Source organism: Halichoeres trimaculatus, unplaced genomic scaffold (assembly GCF_033239565.1).
Source record: "Halichoeres trimaculatus isolate MK-OKI-2021-1 unplaced genomic scaffold, fHalTri1.1 fHalTri1_scaffold_13, whole genome shotgun sequence".
Taxonomy (NCBI): Eukaryota; Metazoa; Chordata; class Actinopteri; order Labriformes; family Labridae; genus Halichoeres; species Halichoeres trimaculatus.
The window spans coordinates 31,340,154-31,364,522 of NW_027437191.1; the positions used below are offsets into that span (position 1 = coordinate 31,340,154).

General features: G+C 41.1%; 2 protein-coding genes across 4 annotated transcripts in view; both read left to right on the forward strand.

The window, feature by feature from the left end:
- The window catches only part of LOC141801574 (dystrobrevin beta-like), a 41,107-nt gene extending 29,529 nt beyond the window's left edge, over positions 1-11,578 (forward strand). For 2 of the 3 annotated variants that reach the window (XM_074684659.1, XM_074684660.1), the window contains exons 16-22: positions 500-596; positions 860-880; positions 1,001-1,154; positions 3,929-4,018; positions 5,475-5,522; positions 6,221-6,257; positions 8,146-11,577. In XM_074684659.1, the coding sequence (XP_074540760.1) occupies positions 500-596; positions 860-880; positions 1,001-1,154; positions 3,929-4,018; positions 5,475-5,522; positions 6,221-6,228 (418 nt within the window). In that variant the 3' untranslated portion in view covers positions 6,229-6,257; positions 8,146-11,577. Of the gene's footprint in view, positions 1-499; positions 597-859; positions 881-1,000; positions 1,155-3,928; positions 4,019-5,474; positions 5,523-6,220; positions 6,258-8,145 lie in introns of all 3 variants that reach the window. The other variant, XM_074684661.1, reaches the window with a different exon arrangement.
- Positions 11,579-21,872: 10,294 nt separating this feature from the next.
- Positions 21,873-24,369, forward strand: part of LOC141801593 (DNA (cytosine-5)-methyltransferase 3A-like) — a 90,767-nt gene continuing 88,270 nt past the window's right edge. The window contains exon 1 of the mRNA XM_074684695.1: positions 21,873-22,030. The gene's annotated coding sequence lies outside the window, so the exon portion shown is untranslated. The remainder of the gene's footprint in view (positions 22,031-24,369) is intronic.

A 24,369-nucleotide genomic window follows, 5' to 3' on the forward strand; every position in this document is an offset into this window, starting at 1 on the left:
AATGTGTGTTTTGGTTAGCGGGAGGGACACACATAAACATCCACCAGCTGATCACGACGGCGCAGATTTTGGCTCCAATAATCCCAGCAGAAGGGAGGAAACAGCATTTAAAGCGCCTGTAACGGCCTCGTTTTTGTGCAATGGGAGACACGTCGTCTATTTTCTGGTCGAATTTTTCTCCCAGTATTAAACCATCTCAGCCTGGACTGAGCGTGCTCCTTGTGTGCTCGATGTTCTGCTCTTGTGATGAAAACTAAAACTGTTCATGTGGCTTTGTGAAAAATGAAAGCACTAAATCAAATTTGGGAAAGCATGACATGGATGAAGTGTAAAAGAAGCGAGTCAGTGTAATTCCAGTGGTTTGGGCTTCCTCTCTCGGTCACTCTGACCTTAAATCCTCATTTTATTTTGGATGTTGTCCTTCCTCCTCCGAATGTTCGCCTCTGCTGCCTCCTCACTCGGCGGCGTGACGGTAATGGAGGCTCGCTGTGTGTTTCAGACAAAGGAAAGATGAGCTGGAGCAGAGGATGTCGTCTCTGCAAGAGAGCAGGAGGGAGCTGATGGTGCAGCTGGAGGGACTGATGAAGCTGCTCAAGGTGACACAAACACACACACACACACACACTTACACACACACACACACAAACACACACACACACACACACACTCACTTTAACTGTTTGTCTTAGCATGGCGTGCTGTCACACACTAGAGGGCAAAGTTTCCCCTCTTTCTTCACACCTCTCTGTCTGTCTGTCGCGTTTCCTTCTGCTGTTTCCTCCTTTTACTGTGTCTGACATCTTCTTTCCCGTCCTTTTCTCCCCTCTTTGTTTCCAACCTCTCATGTTTGGCCCTGTAGGATGAGGAGCAGCGTCAGGCAGTAAGTGTTCCCCCTTCACGTTTGACTCACGATGGTGTGAATGTGGGAGGAAGCTCTGGTTTCATGCAGAAATGTCAAAAATAAATAATGTTGAACAAGCCTCATGGATCCTTCTCTCAGGCGCAGGCAGCCGGCTCCTCTCACGCCTCCCCGTCCCGACCGAGTCCATCAACTGGCCGCGCTGTGGGCGCTGCATCCCCACAGGTTCACATGTACCCTCCTCAAGACTCTCTCGCTGGGGTCGGAGGTGACGTACAAGAAGCTTTTGCTCAAGGTAAGACTGGTACACGTTAAAGGTCACATATTCTGCTCCTTTCCTGCAGTTTAATATGGATCATTAATGTCTTCATGAAATGGTAGTAACATGTTTTGGTCCAAAAGGCCAATAAATCAAGCACAGCAGCATTGTTTCCAGGCTCTCATAGCCCCTCTGTTCAGAACGCTCTGATTTAGTGGGCGTGGCCTTCATATGTAAATGAGCCACCGCTGATACCGCCCCGCTCTTCCACGTCACTGAGAGCGGCGCCACAAGCTCCGAGTGCACAATGTTTAGAAAACAGCGAAGCTCGTTTACCGTAACATTACAGGCTAAAACAACAGGCTAACCGCAGCTAAAGTTAGCATCCTGAAGCTAACACAGAGACAGGGGGGACACTGAGAAAAAGCTCTTCCATCTGCTCCACAGCACACAGCTTTTAAAACACTCACATTTCCAGGGTCCCAGGTTTGTTGGAGGATGGTTGGTAATGCGCCTGGATTCAGGACCAGTCTATTGGCTAGCCCTCTGTTGCCAAAGTTGGAAAAGCAGTCGGCCGTGAAGTGACTAGCACACACATGCACAGTTTTACTGAGTGTAGCTGGAACATTTCCCTCATAAATGAACTCTAGACACTTAAGCCGCGTTTCCACCAAGCAGTCCGGGTCGGTTCGTCTCGGTACGGTGCGCTTTTAGCGGCGTTTCCACAGACTCATCCCGGGACGGATCCCTAAAAACCGAGACGAGCCGTCCCACTTTTTTGAGACCCTTCCGTATGGGTGCCAGACTGAACCGATCCGCTCTCGGGGGGTGGAGCAACACACTGCAGACGGTTGATTGGTCAAAAGAATCGTCACTCACCCCGACAGCGGCTGCATTTCTCCTTGCGGCTCACAGACTTCCCTGAAACGAAGCTTGATTGCACTTTGTAACAGAGAGTTACATGAAAATCACAGAGAGGACGAAATGCTGCATGTCTTCCATCCGTGCTCTTTGTTTACTGTGTCGCGTTTTCTTCTTTGTTGGATTTAATCGCGGGGTAAGCTGCTACGGCGTCGCGCTATTGTTTGCCAGCTGTGGCTTCCGGCATGCGGCTTACACGCCGCCCACCACGAGAGGGCACAGTTTGCTGTGGAAACGCAAACGGGATGAGACTTTACTGTCCCAAACCGTCCCAAACCGTACTGAACCGACCCGTACTGCTTGGTGGAAACGCAGCTTAAGTCTTGTCTTCTTCTGAGATGGGAAGCCTGAGCATGGAACTATGTGGCTGTTTACAGCCAAAAACAGAGCAGTGATGGCTCATCAAGTTTGGCATTCTTCTAGGGGGTTTGGGGGTATCTGCTCCGGTGGACCAATCAGGTCAGACTTGCTCCTGATTGGTCAAAAAAGGGAATCACTGACGTCGTCAAATCCCCAAAATCCAAACAGCTCGTTTTAGGTCAGGATTTTACATTCACAAGCACTACTAAGAACAGGTTTTGTCATTAAATATCACATTTTGTGGGCTGGGAGGAAAGACAAAGACCCACAATTTTCACCCTAATTACCCTTAACTCTTTTTACCAGCTGACAAAATTTGAAGCAGAGGGCTCCAGCGACCTCACTTTGGCTGCAGTGATCTGTCAATCACAGTAGATTCGCAGTGACAGGAGCCCCCAAAAGTTGGGTGAGCTAACAGAAAACTAAGGCAAAGTGATGATGCTAATTTTAAGAAAATGTTGGTTAATGCAGCAGAGACGCTAAACAACTGTCAGACCGCCAAAAATATGAAGTTATGGAGTGTAATGTCGAAGATCGCGCATCCAAAAAGTGTCTGAAAAATGCAACTATAAAAGAAAAGGTTATCGTGAAGCTCAAAGCGGTCATCAAGCGATAAACGGGGTTGTGTGAGTTTTTTCCTGAGAAATCTAATAATTATTTCAATTAATGTCTCATAATTTAAATAATTAACAGTTATAAAGTAGATTTTGTTTATCAGTCTTTTTCTGAAGATTGGTCTTGAAAAGAGGGGGATAGTCTTTTAATCTGGGTGGCCCTGTATTTGGGTCAATATGGAAAATAAAGATAAGGACATTGAGAAAATTATGAGGCAGACTTGTCTCGTTTACGCCCTAGGATCACCTGTAGAGCTCGTGTCAGACATTACTTCCACCAAGTTTGGAGGGATAAATAAATCTAGATAAAAAGAAAATGAGGAAGAAAGTGGAGTTAACCATTTCTCCAGACTAAACCTTGAAAAAAAAGTTGTATTAAAGCTGTTTTTATGTAAAACATCAGTTTTCCAGTCGTATTTCCAGCACTGTTTACTATTTGTTTAACCAGCTTCGTTTCTCACCAGGCGGTGTTTCCCATTAGTTTCACCTCGTTAGCAGATCATGGCGCTGTGTAACATCATGAGTCTGTAATTCAAACCAAATGACAGGAACAAACAGTCGGAGGAGCAGCCTATTTATCAAATAATTTTTATCTGTCAAAGTAGAATATTTTTAGTGAGAACATAAATTATCCACTTTGTCTGAGAATGCTGCGTATTGTAAAGTTAAATTAAGTTTAATCTTTTTAGTACAACCGAATAATCACTAGAGATAAATCAAAGCCTTTCTGCAGCTGCTCTGAGCTCAACAGTCTGTTTGTGGTTAATGAATTCAGCTCTCAACACAGTTCAGGGAAATGTGTCTCCTGTTAAAAATATTAGCGTTTCAAGGAGCTTTGTGATAATTCTCACTGACTAATGTAAGGAAGGTTTCGGTGTGTGTGGTTTTGGTAACTGGTTAATTTACTTTTCTTAGGCCCGAGACGAAACCTGAGGAACGACCTCCTGGTGGCAGCTGACTCCATCACCAACACTGTGTCATCTCTGGTCAAAGAGCTCCACTCTGGTAAACACACACACACACATACACACATATACACACACTCACACACACTATCAGACTCCTACATCTGAATAAATTAATGAATTAAAGAAAGCAATCTATTTTTTTAACAAAACAAAAATCAATAAATAAGTGAATAGAAAAAACAACGTTAATACTTGTTATTGTTAATAATAATTGGAACAAGTGCGTAATAACACAAACCTATTAATTAATATTCTCTGAAGTGAATTTCAAAATTAAGGGGTATTTGTACATTCTTTTAGCCTCATTAATGTACAACATAGGAATTCCATAAATTGACAAGTTTTTGCTTTATACATTGATTGCATTGTGATATATTCAACTTAGTCTTTATTTTAGTACGCTGAAATGCAAAAATAGAGGATTGTTTTATTTAACTTATTTTTTTCTTTGTTTTATTATTTAACCTTATTTTACCAGATAAAACCCATTGAGATTAGGATATCTTTTACAAGGGTGACCTAGCCAAGAGGTCTGCAGCACATAAATAAATAGGTACAATGCAGTCATTAAAAGAACTATCAAAACAATACTTAAATAGTTAATAAATAGAATAGAATAAAACAGAATAGAAAATACTTTGTTTATCCCCAAAGAGAAATTGAGGAGGAGTCACAGCAGCAATCAAGAAAACAAAAGTAAAAAAGTGTATAGAAAGTGCAAAAACCTCATAGCTTCTGGTGGTGTTGGTGTCTGGTGTTAGCTCTGTTAGCCATGTCTGTGAATAGCATGATGCTACTTTGCCTTCTGGTGTTCCCTCTGTTGCTGGGTTAGCACAACTAGCTCGTCCATCTTATTGGAGATAGATCTTACGTTCCCAATAATGATGGATGGAAGGACAGGTCCATGTCGTCACTTCTTAGCTCACACCTGAGAACCAGCACGTCGTCTTCACTTCCTTCTCCTCACCTTGTGGGGAAACATCCGGCCTTGCACCAGTGAGCATTGATATGTTACAGGCTGCTAACAGCTGATTTCACATGTAAACAATGCAGCCATGGTTACATGTAGGATCTCTTGACAAACACAGGAGAAAAAATAGTACAAATATCACTGAAGACAAAACCAGTTTGGTGTCCATGACCAACAAATGAACCATAGAAAGTAATGATCCACTAGAATTACAAAGATGATGAAAAAGAGACGAAAAAAATCACAAGAAATGGTTAAGGAAGAGAGAGCTGCTGTGTTGTTCCTGAAAATCATGTAATTTGTTTCCATCAAATTGTTTTTAAAGCATCTGAAGTTGACTTTCCACAGTATTCAGAAGCTGTTTGAGGTGTTTTCCACTACAACAAAATCTCTTTTTGTATTCAACACACTCTTTCCAATGTCACCCTTCAGATTAGATCTGGACCTTTTTGTAATTTATAAAATATTGTTGAAAGATTAAACAATTCAATTCAACATCTATTATCTCTTCTCTTCTGGGCAGATGATGTTCGAGAGGAGGAGGAGAGACTCCTGAACGGAAAGGACAGAGGTAACTTAATCTCCTCACTACCTCACATCCTCTCCTCCCTGAATTATCATCCTCTCCACACACTAACACACCTCACACTAATACGATCGTTAGTATGCTTAACCCCTCGCTTTCAGACATCTAGATTAACATATCCTCCTGAATCAGAGAGGATATCCTCACCACTCTCTTCCCTAAATGTTCACTGATGGTTTAGACAACTCCTAAAACGCATGTCTTCCTGGACGCAGATGCTCTGTACGGTTTCCCTGGTCCTCCAGGTGCTCTCGCCTGCTCTGCACCAGCTTCATTAACATGCCATCTCATTAGCCGCGCTTTATGGAGCCCCAGTCTTTACAAGAAGACCGCCTGCAGAGATCAGACTTCCTGGTCGGCTCCCGGGGCTCAGACTGAACACTTGTTAGACACTAACCTGCTGCACTCACCTGACCGACCTGCAGCAGTCAGACCGACAGGAGGCCGGGGTTCAGCCCTCAGCTTCATGCAGTGAAGTTTCACGTTTTAAAGATAACGTTTTAGAATTTCCAGAGTTTTCTCTGAGTTTTCCAGTTTGTGCAGCACCTGCCAAGTCCAGTCATGTTCGATTTGTTCCTTGTGCGCTACCAACTGGTCTGGTTCTTATTACAGCTCCTGGCATTAACCGGTAGCATTTGTTTATCCCTCTGCTAAACGCTCACAAGCATTCTTTCTCTCTCCAGCAGGTTAAAACAATCGCAGGACAAACAGGAAAAAACGGTGAGTGATCCAATCAATTTTCTTCTGATAACGTAATAAAAGAGAGACGTCTCATTAAGACTGTTTCTTCTCCCTTTTTGTTATTTAATCATAAAACATCATGTGTCTGTGAGAGAAGCTGACAAAATAAAACAAAAATAAAACAAAACGTCTTCATGAAAGCTTTATGGGAAAAACTGAGAAACATTTGATGACTCAAAGCAGCAGCTTGTTTATGACTTTGAACTTGTTAGCACAGGCCCCACGGCGGCCTCTCATTGGTTCCTCCCATGCAGCTTTAAAGCTCCTCTTGACATTTTTATTGGAAGTCAGTGCATGAATAGGGAACGAGTCGCAGCATCCTGTAAAAGAAATAAATAAAAAAGATTTCTAAAGTAGTCAAAGCTCCTGGGAAGAGTTTTTACGTGGTCAGAAAAAAGACTGAAGCTGATACTGATGTTTATTCATGAACCAAATAAGACCATCAACCACAAGACTGACACTTTCTATTAAGTTATTTCAGTGTCATTAACCTTTCCCACAGTGTAGGTGTCTGGTGGTTTCACAGTAGACCTGGGGTCTTAAAAAGACGTCATGTCTAAAATTCAGTAATGTAAATTTTAGGCCTTAAGATGTGTAAAATTCCCTGAAAATAAATTATTAAAAATTAAATAAAATCAAATAAATTAAATAAAAATAATTAGATTAAGTTAAGTTAAGATTAGATTAGTAATTTAAAAACAAAATGAGGTCTGAATTGCTTTTTAATTTTCCTCTTGTTCCATTAGCAGATTTTTTTACTTGTTTCAAGCAATTTGGACCTCATTTTGTTTTTAAATAACTTGAACTAAGACATTTTTCTGGACTGGTCAGGTGAATGTGGCTCCTATAAAGTCGAAAAAGTCAAGCTTGATGAGATTTCAGTTTTTCCAGTGTAATGCTGACACATGTACAGGAAAAAATCTGCAGGCAGGTTATGCATACCTCCTGCTCTACAGGGGGCGCCAAATTTGACACAAAGCAAAAGTTTCTCACAGGAGCTTTAAGGAAAACTTATTTTACAGTTATGTTTTTTTTATTTAAATTTAAACCATTTTTTATGGGAATACAGACAGTTAAATGTTGTTAACATCTGTCAGAAATAGACTTTATCTAGCAATATTTAACAAATATAAAAAAATATGTTTGAAAACAAAAAACAATTGAAAACTGACTTTTAGTCGTGTGTTTATTTGCTTTCTTGCTGGGTGTAAGATGCAAGGACTGAAACCACTTCTGGAAGCTTTAGTTTAATAAGCTGCTTAACTTAAGTTAGCTTAGCTTAGCTTAGCTTAGCGTAATAACTTTGAACAAGGGGAATAGTCAGTCTGATGTTTTGAGAATTAAACACCCACAGCACCTAGAAAGCTCACAGAAAATATGTTAAATTAGTAAAACTATCGTTTAGATTTTGTGCTTTTATAGAAATTTATTCACCAGACTGTTAGCTTCAGACAGGTTAGGATAAGACGTGTTTGCTCTTGACAGGGCTATGCTAGCTAATTTCCTATCATTCGAATATTGTTGCTAAGCTAACAAATCGCTGGTTCCAGCTGTATGGACAAAAACAAAAATGTGGAAACAAGTCTTTTCTTCTGACTCTGAAAATTAAATGTATCCCTAATTTAAATTTCAGGCCTTAAAATGTGTAAAATTCCCTTAAAATAAATGACTAAAAATTAAATAAAATTAATAAAATAAAATAAAAATAATTAGAAAATAAATAACTGAATAATAATAATAATTAAAATGATGATAATAATAATATTAATAAAACTAATAATAACAAAAATTATCAGACTGTTCCTTTAATCCCATGTGTCATAAAATGGATGCTAACTCCTGATTGGTTGTCTGATTCCCCCCTCAGGCAGGGTGAAGTTTCATCGCGGCCAAAGATGACCGACCCTGCTGGATTAACAGAGTAGCTTCGTTTAATCGTTAGCCAACGGGGATTAGAGCTCCACTGCCAATCAACCAATCACGATGCTGGACACCAAACGACCTACTTTGGGTCCCTACTGATGTATAGCTGTGATTCTGTGTCTGTCTTGTCACTGTGGTTTGACCTTTTTGTTTTTCGATTTGATCATGCGTAGCTAAAAGATGAAATTTGAAACCTACTGATCTGTACTGTAGCATGTGCGTGTGCTTGTGTGCGCTCTGCATTTTCAAAGCTCGAGTAGGTGAGCCGGACGTTGTCAAGAGAGTCAAAGATGCTTAAAGGAGGCGTGAAGGATAGGAGAGCAGGAGCTTTAATGATGGATTTCAGGATGTCGTGGAGAAAGAACAAAAGAAAGTGAAAAAGAGGAAGAGTGAGTTTTAACGTTTTAAGTTTCGGCACTGTGTGCTTCGTATTTATTGTTTTGATTTGATTTTGGCTGTTTATTCTTTTGGTTTAAATGTTTATGCGTGTGGTCAGGCCCTGCTGAGATGATAAGCTTTAATGGGACGTTTCCTGTCCCTGCCCTCTGGCTGAGGCGACGCAGGGTGGAGAGTCCAAGTCTCAGCTTTTGCTCCAGGTGTCTGAGCTCGAGGTGAGATGTGTACCATAGGTGCTGTTATGATCACAGCTCAGGTTGTCCAGGCTTCTCTGTGTCTCTCGGTACTGCAGCGGGACTCCTGTTGAAGAGGAGGCATCTGATTTCTGTTGTGTTTGAGTGTGTGTGCGTGTGTGTGTGTGTGTGTGGGAGAAAGAGAATATAAAAATGTTGGCGTCAACAGGGTCAGTGTTACAACAGAGTAGCAAAGTTGGTGGAGGAATTGGGTCCAGAGGTTTTTTATAGACATTTTTTGGGTCAGTTTACCAAAATTTCCCAACCTGGCTGTCCCAAGATAAAACAGTAAGAATAAGAAACCAAAAAGGAAGTTTATTCCTCTGCTTGTACCCTCCGTTTTCCCTTCTTGTGAAATATTCTGGAAATCTCCATAATGCAAATCAAGATTGCTCTTATAGAGGTAACTTCAGGGTTAACTCTGGGTTTTCAGCGCAGTGAAGGTGGTTTACTTCCAACCAGGTTATGTAACTCCAGCCTGTTTATATGAACACGGTGACTCTGGGTTGATTTATCAGGTGAGAATCAGCTTTGTGAGACTGCTCAGTCAGATCTCCTTCGTCAGGGTTAGTGCAGCCAGAAAACCTAAAGATACCCAGGGTACATTGAACCCACTTTACAGTCTCAAAATAAGAGTCTTTTTTAATTGAATATTAATATAACAAAAAATTATAAATAGAGACAATTATTTTCCCAGACCAAAAGAAGAAAAAGGAAAAAGACTCTTTTAAGACTCTTTGTTCAGTGCTTATACACAATTAATTGGGGCTGGGACAATATGCTGCTCATGCGTTTTGATTTCATAACGATTTTTTGGACGCCAATTAGATTTTAATTGCAATTCTTTTTTGATACCAGACCATGTGAAAAGTTAAATGATGATGATAATGAGCCATTTTTTTTTTCCATAAAATGCACATCATGTGACTCAGAAAGAAACATGTTGCCCTCTGCTGGAGAAAAGTGGTAGTTTTTTTTTTAATTCCAGCCCATAAACAAAAACTGAAATAAATAATTTGAATTGGAAAAAAAAAAAGATTTTTCGACAAAAAAATCCCGATTTTGAAATTGTCAAAAAAAACTGATATATCGTATAGAGATTTTAACAGGAAAAAGATAAAATGATAAATGTCTCAGAGCTAGGGTATCAAGAAGATCACAAAATCTAGAGGAATAATAAAGGAAAATCAATCTGAAAGTTCAGAAAGGATTTTAAAAAACAAAATATTTTCAAAAAAATTGTAAAAACAATTTTCTGAAAATGATATTTAGCAAAGAAACTTGTCATCCAAACAAATTGACTCGCTTCTGTTTTCAGCACATCAGACATCCATAGCATCTCCATTTATCCAACCCCCAAAAGGGGCATGGTTTTTGGGCCTCTGTATGTGCTTTAGGGGCTGTTTACACGACATTGGCAAAAATGCTAACCTTTGAATCTGCTGACTGTCTTTCAACAAAATGAGCATCTGTTGCTCCACTTCTGCTCTTAGCATTCACAAATACACCAGATGATCAGCCAAACTCTACTTCAGTGGAGATCTACCAAAAGCTGCTTCTGGACAAGACAGTTATAGCACCACCTGCAGGTCTGGCATGCTCATTACAGCATTTTTAGTCCCTCAGCATTTAAATGCAGATTTTTTCCTCTGCATTTTTGCATTTTGGGATGAATTTTGTGTAAACAGGGCCTTAGTGTCTGGACAAAACCTAGCAAGACAAAGTGAATCAAAGCTACTGCAGCTGCTGAATCAACCAAAATTGACTCGACCTATAACTGAATTTTGATCCTTTGTTGGAGGATGCCGTTGACTTTCTTACTTTGAGTTTGTACATGCAACCTTTTACAGAGAAATAGTAAAATATTTTCTTTTTTGAATGCTGCCTGCTCAATGTCACTCCTCACACGTTGCTACTCTGTGGTTGACGACTCCATCTTGCACCCAGTAGCCTTCAGACTGATGCTCTGTATGTTAATCAAACATGACCCAAAGTGACTAGCTGAGCCTGTCAGGTTTATTTTCATGTAAGAGATGTGAGAAACTTTTATCAGAAGATGTTTTTTAATCATTTCTTGCTTTTGGTTGGTGCTCTTTGGAAGCTGTACTCAAATGTTTTGTTCATTTTTGGATCAGATAGACGGATGTAGTTGTCTTCTAGGAGCCCCTCATGGCTTTTGACTGCCAGCTTATAACATTTCAGAGTCAGAGGATGACTGACAGACTGAATGAGCGATTTTAGGAATGACTGTTTGTGTGTGTGAGTGTGTGTGTGTCAAAGAGAGTAAGACAAATCAAGACTGACAGGACAGACACGTCCTAACATGAAACAGCTGATGGTTTGAGTGAGAAGTATTGATTTATCTGTTTTATCTGCAATAAATACTATTTAATGTCAAACTCCTGTGTTTTCTCTGTTATTGTCACTTCCTGGGAAACAACTGGCTGTAATATGTTCAGCATAATTAAAAAAGTTTTCCATGACTTTCCTCTACTGTGTCATAGCCATGACTTCATCTCTGTATTCCCCTGGTTTGTTAATGTTTCTGACAGCTTGAAAAAACAAACATCTTATGTAATTATCTGTTAAACAAGCTGGAGACTTTGCTAAGCTACAAATGCCACAAAGTGATCCAATTTGTTGAAAAATCAGCCCCCATGAACCCTTCAGAAGATAAACTGGGAACAAGAAATACCTACAAATTAAGAATAAGGGTACACTTTGTTATTAGTTAACATAAAATTTTACATGTTAACATGAGCACTGAAGTAAAGGAGTAAAATAAAGATTGTGAAGTTTGATATTAAATATTTACTGTGGTTTGCTGTCCTGGATATCTCTATACAGTAACTTAAACAGAAAAAGTCAACTTTTACAGAAATAATCTGCTCAATAGTCTTCTGTGGGCCTCTTTATATATAGATATGCGTATCAAAGGCTTTTGATTGGTTTAGGGATGTTTCTGGGCGGAGTGTGGGCGTTGTTACATCAGCCAATCACAGCGCGCCCAGTGCGCACGCGACTATGCGTGTTGCTAAGCGAGTGGCAGAAACTCATCATAGCGGCTTCGACAATAACACAGAGAAAGAAAAATAAAACCCAAGTGACATGAAATACCAAACAGATAAAGCTTTTTCCTAACGAGGGTGAAGCTTGGCTCGACTTTCACCTACTTTCAAGAACATGGAGAGAAGCACAGGACGAAGAGCGACGAGTATTAGCTTCCTGCTAACCAGGTATGTGTCAAATACCCGTGATTAGCCTGTGCTAACGTACCAAGTCAGGTTCACGGTTCCGAGTCTCTCCCACAGAGAAACGTGATGCTACACGTGTGAGTGGGTGTATACGGCGGAGGAGGAGCCCAGTTTAATGTTGTGTTTACTAACAAGCAACGAAAATTCCTACAGACCCTACCTCTAACTCCTTTTACGACACATTTATGGTTATGTTGAGACTGTCCTCTTAAGCTGTTTGAGAAAGTTAAACTTTTTTGGGCCGTTTTTGAATTCATTTGCTGACTGTTAAAGAAGACAGGACACTAAGGAAGAAGAGAGTATTGTCCAAGGGGCATCATCCGGTCAGTAAAAATGAAGCCTATGTGGAAGTGCTTAAAGCTGCTGTTCATTGAGAATCCGCTTGAGGCTGGATGCAAAAAGACCGGAAGTCACGTACACACCCAGCCAAAAAAACAGACCTTTGCAGCATTAAAAAGCAGATTTACGACCTGGTTCATAAAACAGCTTGGGTCTAAAATGCAGGTTTTACTAGGCACACACTGTACGCTGAGTGATTTTTTTCTGTCTCTGTGGTTTAGAAGTTATTAGGATTGTTTGATTTTCCAGAAGCGAGTCAAGCGCTGCTCAGGTCACGTGACTGGCGAGCGCCCTGTAGCTGCTTGAAGAAAAACTCACAGCCTGCGTCATAGCAAATGTGGCTGCGTCACTGGATTGGCTTCATTTCACGGTTTCAGGAACAAGCAGGTGATGTCGCGGATGCTAACCCCTTAACAGGAAATTTATGGTTATATTGAGACTGTTTTTTTTTGACTGTTTGAGAAAATTAAATATATTTTTTTTACTTTACTTATTTTTTGGGGGATTTTTGCATTCATTTGACTGGACTGCTAAAGTAAGACAGGTAGAGGAAATAGAGAGTAATGGCTGTGTTATGCTGCTGTATTTCTGCAGATCCCATTCTTCCGCCTGACTGCACAAGGAGGTGTAGGTCATAGACTGTATAAAAAACATGGCTGTAGTCTCCCTGACGTCACCCGTCTGTTTCTGTAACGGAAAACGAAGCATATCGGCTATCGCAGCCATATTGGTGGTGCCAAAGGCTTTGCATACAGCTATAAGGTGCCTGTCAGTCACGTGACCCTGAGCTGTGCCTCTGATTGGGCAAGCTCCCGATCTTAGTATCCCCTGAACATCCAAGTTAGGAAAAAAATTCACCCCCGTACAGTGTGTACGGATAGTAGTAGTAGCGTTTCAGTAGGTGTAGGTACAAAAAAATCAAACACTTTAAATTTTTGGGCAAGTTTTGTCTTGTCTGATGCAATTATTTTTTAATTTCATAAACATTGTCAACAACCAATAGGTGCTGCATACTGGTCTAAACAAACGGGAGAACATGTGGCTCTCTTGAGAGAGTCTGAATGCCTCTTAGACTTTTTCTCTTATTTGTTCGTTGATAGAGCAGAGATAGAAAAGAGTGGACAAAATTACAACTCCCTCTTGAGACTCTGTTATACCAAGCAAGAATGGAGTTGTAGCCTTGCAGCCAGTGGCCTTGCAATGAAAAACCAGCTTATAGACGGTCTTTAAAGTCTTTTTGAGGCTTGCACAGTTTGCTCGTTTAATAAAGATGTCAGTTGCGGGTCTAGATTGTCCCATTGTTGTGTAGTTTAAAGAATCCACCATGAGAAAACACTTGATGGGATGAGAGACACTTTTATTTTTACATCTTCCTGGAGGCCAGTGTTTTTACATAACCCAGTTTCTATAAATAAACACTCCAGCATGGACTCCAAAAATACACCTCATTTTTTTTTCTCTTCCCAGTTAGACTTTTTAACTTCCTCCTTGATTTAGTGTCCTCATTAGTATGGATGAACAGTTTTCACTTTTCCCATGAGCCTCCCTGAGAGGTCACGCCTCACTCTGCGTTGTATATGTGCGTTTGTAAGAGTGTGTATAAGCAGGGTGGGGGTGTAACCTATACACTGAATGAAGCTCTTTGAGGGTGTCTGTTGTTGGTGACCTCACTGACTGCTATAAATAAGCCCCCCTTTCTCTCTCTCACACACACACACACACACACACACACACACATCCACACACACCACCCCTTATTATACGTGCTCACACAAACAGTTATGACCCTTTTTAGACAGGAGCTTTACACTTTCTTCCCCTCGCAGCAGGTCAAACTGAGTTTAACCCGCTCTACTGAAGCAGCAGCTAGTCATAATGCAATAAAAGTCCTTTTGATCTGACAGACACTAAAAGCATCAGGGAGGATTTTCATCATCCACCGAGCACAAGTCGTTAGTTCAGGGAGGGAGACTTCCAAACATTTGCATGCTAACACTTAAAACACAGGGTTTGTAATCTCTGTTAAATGTAATGCAGAGTTACAGGTTGTAATTTGTCTAAATGCAGGAAACCCGACCCTCCAGTTACATTTCACCTCTTCCTGATTGGATTGGAGAGAGAAATTAGCGGAGAAATTGGAAGTGAAATTCAGGTCAGACTTCTGGGTAATCATTTTTCTGGAACATTTAATGAGATTGTTTGCAAGGCAGGGGTTGAATGCTAATGTGGACTGATTTTTCTATTCGTAGCTAACGAGTTATCAGATATGAAGTTTATGCACAGAGCGTGACTTCAGAGGAAGTCGCTGCTGAACAACAAAGCCTTTCTGTGACTTAAAGGCTTCCTTCTAGATATATGCCTGGTTGTAATCCACACTTTAAAATGAAAGTATCAGCACTAATACAGGTCAGAGGATAATGTAGATTCCAACCCACAGTCAGCAGTTATTCTGCAGTGGTCTGTTCAAACTTGAGAGTCTATCAATAAAATGAAGAGTGAGGTTACATTAGCTCTGATTTGTAGATGACTGGCGTTACAGACATGTCTCACTTCACCGGACTGCCAGCTGAGCTACCTATAGACAGCTACTCCAGTACTGTACAAGCTGACAATAAGCGTGTTGTCACGTCAGCATACAGATACGTTAGAGCACCAGGCTGCCGATAGCACTACTTATAACCTGCAATCAAAACGTTTCTTGAACAAAGAAAATTTGTTTCAATCTGATCTCCATTTAAGTTCAAAACAAACACACACCTTGCTAAAAGTAATTTACAACAGTGTGCGGAGACTCCGGGCCACATGATGGCGAGGGAGTGCAATTAAAACAGATCCTCCTCAAAGCATCTTTTAAAAAAAAGAAAAAAAGAGAATAGAAAAATAAAACAGCTGAAATATGATAAGGTGGGTACAGGGTGCAAACCTCCAGCCATGGGATATGAAGCCAATGCAGAAGTGCCAAAAACTGCACTTCCTTGGGTGTCCACTTGAGGCTGGCTCCAGAAGTATCAGAAACCACATACACACGCTTTAAAGAAGCTGACCTCTGTCTCTAATAATAAAGGGTTTACAGCCTGGTTCAAAAACAATTTTATCCTTAAAAACTCCTTTCCTTAACTCTCCAAACCGAACAGGCCGGATTTTTATATACATCCAACCAAAGTTAGGTTGAGTCAGCAGCCCCGTTTCCCCCAAGTGGTTCAGTTTGGTTTGTCTGAGCCGAAGCATCAATGACAGTACCGGGCTGTCAGTAGCGCTTCATATGGGCGGCTACAAAGCTAATGTATGAACTGACAGTTAGCTTGTTGTCATGTTAGCTTACAGATATGTTGTAGGACCAGGCTGCTGATAGGGCTACATATAGCCGGCTACCGACGTACGGTACAAATTCAAACAACAGCGCTCCGTAACTGTACTGACAAATACCTTACCTAGCTGCGTTGTATCTAGTAAAAAGTTGACTTTAACAAAGACAATTTGTTCCAAAATAAACACACGCCTGGCTTAAAGTCACATCGTTACAACAGTGTGTGTGAGACTCCGGGCCAGCAGGGGATGCTGCAATCCAAATAAACAGATCCTCCTCATAGCATCTTTAACTTAAGTTTCAGTTAAAATTTTTTTTAACTGTTTACATCTCCAACAGTTCTCTCTCTTTAACACTTTAACTTGTGAATTATCGCTGCTCAATAACCCAGCTCAGGTTCTCCTACCAATATAAAGCTGCCGTGCTGTCCCTGTTTATCTATAGTGTAAGAAAAGCTCATTACACACAGATAAAAGTGGTGTTACTCCAAGTCAAGTGAAAGGAAAACACTCTGCCAGTGGACACTCTGGCTGTATTTGTAATCTCTACCGACAAATAAAAATGCTATGGACACAAAAAAGGGCTGCATGGCACCTTAACAATTATTATTTCAGCACATCATCATCCTGTCTTTATCACGTAATAATGGGTCATTAATGAACATTATCACAACTTTGGTTAGTGAAATGAACTGTTTCATCAACTGTTTTTTAGTCAACAGTAAACATAAGGTTTTTGACTTTTCTGCTCCAGGTCACTGAAAAGTTGAGACTTGTTGTGGCACTACTGATCTCTTTCATTTTGTTTTGTACATACCTGTGAAAGTTGTGTTTCTGCGCCTAAAGTTTCACCCAAAGGCTGTTTCAGGGGCTTGGTGAACACCATTTAAAATCGCCTTTGACTCACACTTATCCTTCAGCAGCACAGAAGCAGTTTCTGATATTAGCAATAATAATACAGATATCGTTAGGAATGGTACTGAATTAGGTACTTTTATAGGTACCGACCAAGCAGCATCCTCTGGTCTAAGAATATGAGACCATGTGGAAGTGCTAAAATCAGCTGTTTCTCCAGTGTCACATACACACCAAGCCAAAAAAAGCTGTTTTCAAAGCAGAAATTAACCTATTTACAGCCTGGTTTAGAAAATGTCTCCTGTCTATTTTTACTATCAGCGCCCAATGTACAGGGGGTGAACTTTTTTTTAACTCGGCTGCTCAGAGGATATATATCGCAAGCTTGCTCAATTAGAGACACAGCTCAGGTCACGTGACCGACAGGCGCTCTATAGGTGTACACGAAGCCCTTGCCACTACCAATATGGCTGCGATAGCCGATCTGCTTTGTTTTCCGTTTCAGAAACAGACGGGTTACGTCAGGGAGACTATGTCCATGTTTTATACAGTCTATGTTATCGACTTTATTCTGTCTGAAGTACTGAGTACATATTCACATAAAATCAAAAAGTACCACGTTTAGGTACCTCAACACATCTTAAAGACTGCGAGAGAGCCGAAGAGTAGGCAATTTTTCCATGCTGAACATGAACACAGCACGGCAAGTTTATAAACTGAGAAATAAATCTGTTAAATTGAAAAAAAATTGAGATTTGATTATTTGTATTATTTTATAGGGTTGGGTACTGAATTAGGTACTGTTGAAGGTACCGACCGAATTCAGTCAAAAGTACCAGGTACCGATTCACGTAAAATCGAAAGGTACCATGTTTAGGCACCTAAATGCATCCTTCTGACTGTGAGGGAGTGGAGGAGTAGGAGATTTTCCGTGCTGTACATGAATGCAGCATTGCCAGGTTGTATATATAAGGATAAATATGTCAAATAAAAAAAAAAACATATTTTGTTTTTAAACAAATTGATATTTCTACCGCATAAATACAAAAAAGTACACAGTGTGAGACTTTAAAATCAGCTGAGACAGCGGATCAACATTTAATAAGCATAACGGTGAAAAATACACACGTCTCTATTTGTTCGCTTACTATCACCACTTCCTGTACTTCCAGTAAATCCACCGTATGTCTGAGGCAAATGTAAACATGTCTCTCTAATCCCTGAAACTATTGCTTACTTTGTAAATTAGTCTTTAAGATTTTCCCTCCTTCTCTTTTCTTTTTTTCTTTGAGCCTCTTACGTTCACGCTTCAGCTGCTGCTCCTCCTGTCTTTCCTAGAAAACTGTGTCTACAACAGCTCGCCAGCAGGTTTCGACTTGTAGCGGCGAGGTTTAACTCCACCTGTTGAGGAGCCTCTGAGAAAAAAGATGGATCAAAAGAAAACAAACAAGACGTGAGCGTGTGCAGCTTTCTGCACCTGTGGGTTATAGGTGTGGAGACGGCAGCAGGAAAACAAGCACCATTAAAGCCAGATTAATGACTTGTTTAACTTCAGACGTCACTTTTAAAGTTTGGTTCTTGTTACAACTTTCTTTTTCTACTAATGCCAATTTAATGTCTGAATATCAAGATGAGGGAAAAATATATCACCTGCCTCAGTAAATAATAATGGGATATTTCGACAGATGGTGTTTAAGTGCTGTTTGATTGCTTAGCTTTCGATCTAAAGCCTAGACTTGACCCTGACCTATAAATCTGAAGCAGACTGTTCAAACACTTCACCCCCAGGCTGCGACGCTCCGACATCAAACACACGGTTATTACAGAAGCTTCTGTTTCCAGCGAACAAAGCAAGACCTTAACCTGGGTCAGAAATGAGCAACTTGGCCTCCACTAAGCCCTACTTCCTCCCAGGCTGTCTGCGCCATGCACAGTAAAGAACACCTGTGCCATATTATTACAGTATTAAAGCTTCTGATCAGTGTTCACAGCCATTTCTAACATCAACTAAAACTGTAAAAGAGATGTTATATAAAGCAAATTTTAACATCTCAATCAAAACACAACCATTTATTCGAAACCCCCAAAGTAAACTCGACGTCCTCAGGCCCCCTTGAGGGTCTGAAGCCTCTGGCTGCAAGTGTCTGCTTTACCAATTTGGTAATTAAGCATGTTAATCTCCCCTCCCCACATTCAGTAAAAGCACAGAGAAGAAATCAGACTGATTCACTTGTAAATAATTTTGCTAGCTTGTCTGTTAGACGAACTCACACACTCCACCCTTGCAGCGATAAACATTTTCCTGCAGCAGTTTTCAGTCTGTTTGACAGATTATTCCGTCTCATGTCTGTTTCTGCAGCATAAACTGTGGAGAAGCTTTGACTTGTTGAATTTATTTACTCTGTGACAGTAAAAAAAAACATCACAGAAGTGAACAGAAACTCTCGAGCTACTCCAACACTTTTTTCTGCAGATACATCCCAAATCACACCCTTTCAACAGGCTTGACAAAACGATTGTTTTCGTTTCTTGCTGTGAGTAGCTGTTGAGGAAATTGGGTGAATTCCCAATATTTTTACTCATACCAGACCAAATTTTAAAAAGAAATAGACTTGTGCCGATATGTTGTTTTTGAAACCCCGTTGCCTCCAGTTAAGCTAGAAAGTGGGAAAGACGTAAAGTCAAGGTTGTAGCCTGAACAGTCAGTTCTTTAAAATCATGGAAGTAACTTCTGTGATGTCACCCATCTGTTAATGAAGCTGAGTTTTGAAGCCCATTATCTGCAGATGTCATATTGGAAAAGCTAGCCTCATTTCTATCAAGCAGTTCGATTTGGATCAGTACGGGTTGGATCATTTAAGCCTGATCCTGTTTGCGTTTCTACAGCCAACCGTGCCCCCTGTGGTAGGCGGCGTGTAAGCTGGATGCCAATAGCCGCGTCAGTTACCTAATAGCCTGACACCTAAGTATGGAAGACATCCAACAATTCGTCTTTTTTGGGATTGGCATGTGGCTCTTTGTTACAAAACAAAATAAAGCTTTGTTTCAGAGAAGGTTGTCGTATAAGGAAAGTGACGATTCTTTCGACCAATCAACGGTCTGCATTGTTGTAGCTCCTGATCTGTTGTGGATCAGATCAGTTAGTCTGGCACCCCTACAGAAGGGTCCCAAAAAGTGGGACGGTTCGTCTTGGTTATTTGGGAATCTATCCCGGGATTAGTCAGTGAAAACGCCGCAAAATGCATCCCATACTGAGACGAACTGAACTGAACCGCTTGGTGGAAACGGAGCTGCTGGCTCAACCTAACTTTGGTCGTACGTATATAAAAAATTAGGCCTGTTCATTGTTTGGGGTGTTAAAAAAAGAAGCTATTAAGGATAAAATTGTTTTTGAACAAAACTGTAAACCCCTTTTTTTAAGAGACAAAGATCAGCTTCTTTGAAAGGGTGTGTATGTGGTTTCTGGTACTTCTGGAGCCAGCCTCAAGTGGACACCCAGGGAACTGCAGTTTTTGGCACTCACGCATTGGCTTCATATCCCATGGCTGGAGGTTTGCACCTTGGACCCACCACTTTTACACATTTCAGCTTTATTTCTATTTTCTATTCTCTATTTCTTTATTTTTAATCTACAGTAGTGTTACTTGAATGATGGTGTGCGAGGGCACTAAAGGGGTACGCAAGTTCTCTCGCTCTTGTCCTCACCAGTTATGTCACTGTCTTTTTTTATGTTTCTTGGATGGGATGAAACTGAAGCTTCTTTAATACCATTTATTTAATCAGTGTTTGAATCCAATTTAAGTTTACGTTTTACTGAATATTATTTCCAGTGTTTTAAGTCTTTTTTTCCAACCATAACTGCTTGGCGCTTGTTAAGGGGTAAATACTCGGCTCGTAGTGAGGTCGCCACAAAAACTGCTCCCCCTGGTGGCTGGCTGCATAGGTAAAAAAATCCATCTCCCCAGTCATTCTAGATGGGCTGTGGTCAAACTTTAAAAAATTAATACACCTCGTTGAAATGCTTCTCACGTCTGATTGTGGTGGTGATTTGAAGAAATCATTTGGCTGCCTTGTATTCAGGTCCTCTTTTTTCTGAAAAAATTCGTTTTTATTAGTTATAAGAGGATAAAAAAAGGTTTTACGACATCTTTAATGATGATTGACAGCTGATGTTTTTGTGTATTTTTTGGGGGGGATTGTAAAATATGTCAGGAGGTTGAGTCAAGACGTGAATAGACTCCCAAAACAAATAATATATATATAGATATATTATTTTTGTCACTCGGCTCGACTCAGATTCTCCCAGAATCCCTCACAGTCTTTACACTGAAAAAAATGGAAATCTCATCAAGTGTTTTTGTCTTATTTTCAGTAGAAAATGTCTCTTGAGACTTATGACAAGCCAAATTCACCTGACTAGTGCAGAAAAATGTCTTGTTTCAAGTTATTTAGTGACAAAATGAGGTCTTAATTGCTTGAAACAAGGAAAAATAATTTGCCAATGGAACAAGTGAAATTTACTTGAAAATTTGCCAGCAAAAAACAGAATAATGTCTTAATACAAGTAACTTTCAAAGACATTTTCTTCTGAAAATAAGACAAAAACACTTGATGATGTTTCAGTTTTTGCAGTGTACTGCGCAGACTCTGGCTGCACAACTGCTGCCAATGGCTGCACCTGTGGCGGGGGAGTTTTGGCCTAAGAACCATACAATGGTAAACGGCGGAGCCAGGCTGTCCACTTAATATACGGTCTATGGTCACAACCCTATCTATGCATAAATACAAAACAAAAATAACTGTTTTTTTTTTTAACATTAAAAAAAGTGTAGGAATAACAACAGTTTTTTGTGTAACCAAGCTGCTATCATGTTTGACTCTGCGGCCAAACCGGACGTTGGACCATAAGCTCGTATGGATTTTCCTTTGCTTTTGGAGTGAACACACAAAGAATCAAACTTTACTCCTCTGTGGAAAATGTATCTGACTTTACAAACATGTTTCCAGATATTTGTGTTGTTGGTTGACTTGGTGAGAGGACCTGTAGTAGCGTCATGTGTGTAATGTGCCCAGACTCCTCGGAGCTTTAACGGATGTTTTACTTCATGGAAACTTCTGCACTTGTCTTTACATGCTGGCGCGCGCACGAAGGTTGGCGCGCGCGGCCGCGTGTCGGCGTGTTTATGCCCGGAGTTAAAGTTGTAGACTTTAGGACCTCGCGGAAACTTTCTCTCCGGTGTTGCAGCCACTGCAGCGCGTGAGAGAGTGAGAGGGTGAGATAGAAGCAGGCGGGGGAGCGCGAGGCAGCAGCGGAGAGAGAAGACCCGGTAGAGCGCGAGGAGGGAGAGAGAGAGAGTGAGTGAGAGAGAGAGAGAGACCAAGAGTGAACGAGAGGAGAGAGAGCGACGACCATCAGGGTCCGCGTGCCTGAGGGACAGACGACACGGTAAATATAAACATTACATTTTGGTTCGTGAACGCACACCGGCACTCGCTGCAGCCGTTAAGGACGCTACAGCCATCTCCTAAAGTCATCTCTCGCGCGCTCCGGAGCCAAACCGTTGGTTCCGTTTGAGCAGATGATGTGCGCGTGAAGACGGAGCGGTACGTACACGGGGCGAGTGAACTTGGTGAGTTCTTTTGTATGTAGGAAGGAAAATCACGGCAACCGGACAACCGTTATTGAACGAATGTGTGTGAACCGTTGTCCGGTGAGGCGTACAGCCCACCAACCACCTTCAACCCCTTCCAAAGCCAGCAGGTAACGCTGAACCAGAGCGCACCGTCCCCTTCACCTACCAGATGCAGACAGACACATCAGCGCGCGGAACCGTCGCCTCAGCGGAGCGAGAGCGGGCGAGCGGGCGCGCGCCTGCCGGGGTTACTGAGTGCATTCGGTCTGAAACGCGCCCCCGTGTGTGTTTTTTACCTGACCCAGTAAAGCTCATCGTTGCTACACACTCAGACACGTGTCTCTCACCGGCAGCCCGCCCCGCACACACCCCCGCCGGGATTATACGCCGTTTAAAGGGAGGCCGTCCGGTAAAGGCCGCGTGAGGTCGCTCCCAATATTAATTGCCATAAAGCTGGGTTCAGTCGAGGTAGCAGGAGTGACTACAACACGTCCGGCGCGGAGTTTGAAAATAAAAGTCTTAAATGTTTTCATTTATGAAACCTTAAAAACTGACATATGCTGTCATCAAAAACTTAGTAAATGAGTCTTTCTCATGTTTAAAGCCATTTCCTTCTATAACACAACATGTTGACTTAGGTAAAAAAAAAAGTAAAACTCACTTTAATAAATTTTTACCCAGAATAAAAAAAATAATACATCATTATGTCCCTAAACTCAGCCCACAACAATCAAATTACCTTTGTAATATCTTGTCCTCCAGCTTTTAGCATGTTGTGATCTTCGTTTATCTCTAAGTCATTAAGGACATCGAGGTCACGTCCTCCTTTATTTAGAAACCCGAGTCGAGTTTCCATTACATAATCAAGAAAACTGTCACATGGTGCACTTACACTCAAATTTGACCACCTTTAAGCCAAATATAAACAAGGAAAGAGGGGATTTGTTCCCCTTATGAGTGTTAAATCATTAAGAAAACACAGTGAGATGTGACATGCTGATGGTTATTCCAACAATAATTCATCAAATATCTTATTTTTAGAGTTTTGTCGCTACTTCCTGTTTGGATTTCTATAAAATTCAAAAAACAGAAAAGCTCAATGGGTCAAATAAAGGTCATCTGCCTTTAAAGCTGAGTTTAAGTAAAAATAGCATTTGCGTGCCTGCTGATGCAAACGATAGCCTCCTTGAATTAACTCATTTAAATGAATTTAATTTTGCACATTTTCCCCCCAAAGGAAATGTATTGTCATAGAATCACTAATCACTGTCTTCATGCTTTTATTGTGAAGACAATTCCTTCCATTTCCTGTCTTGTCCTTGCCAAATTGTCTTTACCTTGACATGCCACTGAAGCTTTTTCTCTGCGCAACCATTTCTCCTCCCCCGGTACAGGCTTGTGCTTGGGCCTTTGGCTCCGGTCTAATTTAAACAACTGCTGCATGAAACCTGAAACAATTCAAATGAGTGTGTATAGACTCTCTATAGGAGTGTGAGGTGAGTGTGTGACCTAAATACTCAGAACTTGGAGGAGTTGTTTGGCCTGGAGCCTGGAGCTCGTCCAGGGAGCCCCTGGGGGTGTGGGGTGGATACTGTACACCCATTTCTGTAAAGTTTCCACCCCTGTCTTTCCGCTGGTAACCCTGGCTGGCTGCCTGTTGTCTTCCCAGCAGACGATGTAAGGCTGCAGCGCGAGGAGTGACATACAGTACAATGCATTTTGAGGAAAGCCAGACGTATTGGCTGCACATCTCATGCTGTGCTCAAATCCAAATCACTGCTGGGATCCAATTTTCTTTTAGGCACATGCAAACGTCGCGTTTGGCTTCTTTTGTGCTCAGATTGGGATCGGTATCTGACACCAGTCGGGACAGATCAGACCTTTAAATTGACTCAGAAAACACACAGTCAGAAAAACCTCACATCGACACGCTCAAGCAGGAGTAAGAAAGCAAACTTGACTCTGCTTTTAGTGATGCAATCATTTATGGTGTAATCAGCGGCGCTGACGTGCAGCTGAGCAAGGCTAAAGAAAATATAGTGATTCCCTCAAACCAAGATCTGGTTACTAGTTAAATAAAACTTCTAGATCAGTGCACAATGAAGAATCAGTGGTGCAACATCTAAAAAACCTAAACCCTTCCTTCCAAAGT